The sequence below is a fragment of the Bison bison genome, unplaced genomic scaffold (genome assembly GCF_000754665.1).
Source record: "Bison bison bison isolate TAMUID 2011002044 unplaced genomic scaffold, Bison_UMD1.0 scf7180017864375, whole genome shotgun sequence".
Lineage (NCBI taxonomy): Eukaryota > Metazoa > Chordata > Mammalia > Artiodactyla > Bovidae > Bison > Bison bison.
Window position 1 is genome coordinate 497,005 of NW_011494947.1, and position 4,972 is coordinate 501,976.

General features: G+C 56.2%; 1 protein-coding gene across 4 annotated transcripts in view; it reads left to right on the forward strand.

Annotated features, from left to right (window-relative positions):
* Positions 1-4,966, forward strand: part of GBGT1 (globoside alpha-1,3-N-acetylgalactosaminyltransferase 1) — an 8,846-nt gene extending 3,880 nt beyond the window's left edge. For 2 of the 4 annotated variants that reach the window (XM_010856757.1, XM_010856759.1), the window contains 4 exons: positions 2,181-2,228; positions 2,312-2,347; positions 3,063-3,197; positions 4,134-4,966. In XM_010856757.1, coding sequence (XP_010855059.1) covers positions 2,181-2,228; positions 2,312-2,347; positions 3,063-3,197; positions 4,134-4,821 — 907 coding nt within the window. In that variant the 3' untranslated portion in view covers positions 4,822-4,966. The remainder of the gene's footprint in view (positions 1-2,180; positions 2,229-2,311; positions 2,348-3,062; positions 3,198-4,133) is intronic. The other 2 variants (XM_010856758.1, XM_010856760.1) reach the window with 2 other exon arrangements.
* The last annotated feature ends 6 nt before the right edge of the window (positions 4,967-4,972 follow it).

Here is a 4,972-nt window from a genome sequence, read left to right on the forward strand (position 1 = left end):
CAATTGTGAGGTAGTTTGAGCATTCTTTGGCATTGCCTTTCTTTGGGATTGGAATGAAAACTGACCTTTTCCAGTCCTGTGGCCACTGCTGAGTTTTCCAAATTTGTTGGCATATTGAGTGCAGCGCTTTCACAGCATCATCTTTCAGGATTTGGAATAGCTCAACTGGAATTCCATCACCTCCACTAGCTTTGTTTGTAGTGATGCTTTCTAAGGCCCACTTGACTTCACATTCCAGGATGTCTGGCTCTAGGTCAGTGATCACACCATCATGATTATCTGGGTCGTGAAGATCTTTTTTGTATAGTTCTTCTGTGTATTCTTGCCATCTCTTCTTAATATCTTCTGCTTCTGTTAGGTCCATACCATTCCTGTCCTTTATCGAGCCCATCTTTGCATGAAATGTTGCTTTGGTATCTACAAGTATTAGGTGTCATGAAAAACAAAAACTAAACACCTTGCTGATTTGAGAGACGGGAAATGCACTGTGGTTTGAATTTCACTCCTTGGAGCACGGCCCTCATCGCCCCACGCCTCCCCATTTACTGAATTTCCTCTCTGGTGACCTGCCTGCTCCACCACCTCCCCGCTTGGCCTGTTGGTGGGTCCTCTATCACCACCTTTGGCTGAAAGTACTCGGTGCTTTTTTTTTTCTAATTATTTGCAGTTTTTTAAAAATTATTTGCAGTCTGAGTTTTTTAAACAGATTACAGTTGGAGGTTTTTTTGTTAGTTTTAAATGGTCACACCTTCCTCTCTGTTCATTTGGATTTCTTCTTTCAATGTTATTACCTTCAGAGGTCTGGAAACATGAAGTTCCTGTTTTTATTTTGGCTCTGGCTCATCTGTGCTTTGGTGTTCTTATGTCTGACTCTTTAATGTGGCCAGAGCAGAGCGTGTCGGGGCTGGTGAGGCGAAGGGAGACACCGATGGCCGGGAAGTGTGGGACGAGGGCCCCTTTCCTCTTCTCACTTCTGACCAACTTCTCAGAGTCCTGTCACTTTCTGAGCAGGACCTGAAATGTGCTTGTTTGTATGGAACTGAGGCAGAGGGCCAAGTTGATGGATCAACTTTAAAAAATATATCTTCCAGAGTATAGGCTAATCACTATAGGACAAATACTGTAGGGTTTCATTTGTAAGAGATCTCTAGTATAGAGAAATGGGACTTCCTGGTGGTTCAATGGTTGAGACTTCATACTCCCAATGCAGGGGGCACAGGTTCGATTCCAAGTTGGGCCACATGGCGTGGCCAAAATGAATAGAGATCTTATTGAAAAAAAAAAACAACAAGATTTTTTTTACAGAGATGGAAGTAAGCATAATAGTTACCAAGGGTTGGGAGAAGGGATGGAGAGGCAGTATCTCAGGGAGAGAGTTTCAATTTGGGGACGATGAACAAGTTCTAGAGATGGGTGGAGGTGATGTTTGCACAGCACCGTGAGTGTACCTAATGCCCCGGAACTCTATGCTTTCAAATGGTTAAGGTGGTAAATCTTCGTCTTGTATATCTTACCACACACACAAAGCGTAGCCGGAGGCACCAGCACAGCTCCGGGAAGCTAAAGCCAGCCCACCGTGGGTGATAGATGAAGAGACCTGGGTGAGCGGCAGGCACCCTCCTCAGGTGGTCCGAGCCTCACAGGCAGCCTCAGACCTCTGCTGGAAGTGGCTCTGACCGGCTCCCTGGGTCAGAGGAGCAGGCCTTTCCCGTCTCCAGGCCTCACTTCCACCCTGCGGAGTGACTCTGTTATTGTCCCCACTTTAAGGGAGAGGGGACAAAACCCCAAAGAGTGGGATGTCCAGCCCTGGGTCTCTCCAGCCGGAGGCGCCTCACCTGCAGCCTCGTCTGTCTGAGCTCCTGGGCTAGAAAGAGGCAGAACTGGGCTCACTTTGCAGCTTCTCAAAGCTTCTCCACGGTGCCCAGGCTCTTCCAGAGCCGAAAAAGACTGTAGAGACAAATGGCACCAGGTGGAATCACCGCCCTGCCACACGGGACCCTGGATGGATGGCCTCTGTAGGAGCCCAGCCCCCAGAGAGCGGGCAGAGCCATGGAGGAGGGGCCAGGGAGCCTGGGGGAGGGGGCGCCTGGCCCGTGGGGGTGTTTTGTCCCTGCTTCATCCATCCCTGCTGAGCATCTCTACTAACGACACTGATGGCCCTGTCTCGCCTCTCCCACCAGCAACATGAAGCTTCAGTACGAGGAGGAGCCGTCCCAGCCCGTGGCACAGTAAGCAGCCTGTCCTTTCACCCTCTGTGGCCCCAGGGCAGGGGGCTGCCATCCCTTTAACCATTTGCCCTTCTTGGTTGCAGGTCACAGTACCCTCAGCCCAAGCTGCTGGAGCAAAAGTAGGTGTTGATTAGGGCCTGGGTGCAGGATGGAGATTCGAGGGGGTGGGGGTCGGGGGCAAAGCTCTGATGTAGAAGCTGGGGTGCTGCAGGGGTCAGCTGACCTCGGGGTCTGGGCACTCTGGGAGCTGGGCTCCAGTCCAGCTTGGTCACCAGCTGTGTAATCTTGGGTAGGTGACCCGACTCCTCTGAGCTGCTTCTATACAGGTGGGTGGTTAGTGATACCCACTCGACAGGGCAGAGGACCAGATGAAATGAGGTTGGCAAAATGCAGAGCAGCGATTCCTGAGAGCCCCAGTGGCTAGGACTCTGTGCTTTCACTGCCAAGGACCCTGACTCGCTCCCTGGTCAGGGAACTAAGATCCTGCAAGCCAGGCGACGCAGCCAAAAACAAACAAACAAACCAAAAAAACTGCAGAGCACCGTGCCTTCAGTGCTCGATCCATGATTAATTATGAGAATGATAACCCCCATCTCTGAGGCCCTTAGCAGACCCCAGAAATGCCAGGCTCCTCTAGACACTGGACGTGCAGTAACTCCTGGCCCTCTTACCCTCGCTGGGAAGGAGCTATTATCATCCCCACTTGAGGATACGGTGGCCCAGAGACAGGGATGAAGCTGCCCAGGGTCACACAGCGTGGGAGGCAGGACCAAGATGAGACGGAGGCTTTCCCCAGGGGAGGGTCTCAGCCCCCTCGGCCTCCTCTGCTGCCAGGCCCACAGAGCTACTGACACTCACACCCTGGCTGGCGCCCATCGTCTCCGAGGGAACCTTTAACGCCGAGCTTCTGCATCACATCTACCAGCCACTGAACCTGACCATCGGGCTAACGGCGTTTGCTGTGGGAAAGTGAGTAGGCGGCTGGGGGTGGGGGTGGGGTCTGGGGAGAGACAGGACCCTGCCCGGGCACCAGGGAGGCTGTGCCAGGTGGGAAGCGACAGAGCAGAGTGTGATGGTGGGAGAGGGCTTCCTGGAGGAAAGAGGCGGTCTGGGCCTGGCATGCAAGCGGGGAGGGGAGGCAGCCCAGTGAGGGAGCACCAGGAGCCTTTGTCAGGAGACACCTTGCCGCCTCATCCCGTCTGCTTCCCCTGAACCATCCAGGCAGGTGTAAAGGAATGGCAAGCCCCCAGAAATGGAGGGTCCATGCTCAGGCCACAGGCAGGTCAAGAGAGAGCTGGCCCTGCCCTGGGGACCCTCTCTCCTCCACCCCCGGGCCTGCCTGCTCTCTGGACGCCCCCTGTTTTCCCTCCTCCTCCCTTACCCCACCTGGCCTTTCCTTTCTGGGACTCCTGAGAGAGGGACCCCAATGGGGGGGGTCGATGACTAAAGGTAATGAATGGCCTACCTGGAGTTGGGGGGCTCCCTCTCCCCCAGCCCAGTCAGCACCCAGCACCACTCACTTCCCCTTGATGTGCAGCCACTTACCCGATTCTCAACTCCTTTTTTCTCTCTGAGCCTCAGTGTCCTTGTCTGTAAAGCGGGGAGTTTGTGAGGCCAGGAGGTAATCCCTTAGAACATTGCCTGGCACTTGTAAGTGCTCAGGAAAAGTCAGGGCGTGCAGCCTGTGAATATCATCAAGATATCGTTCTTAGGACGGTCCCTAGAGGTTGGTACTGTGATCAGGGGAACTTGACAGACGAGGGGCAGACCAGAGTGACTTCTTGAGACAGGAAGCTGGGAGGGGGACCCCAGCCTAGCCCTGGGCCCCGCGGGGTGTGCCCACCCGGAGCGGGGACCAGGCAGCGGCCCTGCAGAGGCCGTGGTGCATGACGGGGTCCTCTCCAGCAGGCATGCCCGGTTCGTCCAGCACTTCCTGGAGTCGGCCGAGCGGTTCTTCATGCAGGGGTACCGCGTGCACTACTACATCTTCACTCACGACCCCCAGGCCATTCCTCGGGTCCCGCTGGGCCCCGGCCGCCGCCTCAGTGTCATCCCAGTCCCCGGGCCCTCCCAGTGGGAGGAGGCCTCCATGCGCCGGATGGAGGCCATCAGCGTGCACATCGCCAAGAGGGCGCACCGGGAGGTGGACTACCTCTTCTGCCTGGACGTGGACATGGCATTCCGGAACCCATGGGGCCCCGAGACCTTGGGGGACCTTGTGGCTGCCATCCACCCGGACTACTTCACCGTCCCCCGCCACCAGTTCCCCTATGAGCGCCGGCCTGTCTCCACCGCCTTCGTGGCAGATGGCGAGGGGGACTTCTACTATGGCAGGGCGGTCTTCGGGGGGCGGGTGGCCAGGGTGTATGAGTTCACCAGGGGCTGCCACATGGGCATCCTGGCAGACAAGGCCAACGGCATCATGGCAGCCTGCCAGGAGGAGAGCCACCTGAACCGCCGCTTCCTCTCGCACAAGCCCTCCAAGGTGCTGTCCCCCGAGTACCTCTGGGACGACAGGAAGCCCCAGCCCCCCAGCCTGAAGCTGATCCGCTTCTCTACCCTGAACAAGGACACTGCCCGGCTGCGGAGCTGACGGCAGAGGTGGGGCCGCCATGGACGGGGGAACCCCAGCGAGCGCCCGGCTCACCAGAGCCTCTGGGCTCCAGGGCCTCACTCCTCAAGCCTTAGGTGGGACCAGCCCTGTGCCATCTAACCTCCGCCTCTGCTGGTTGGATCCAGCGGGA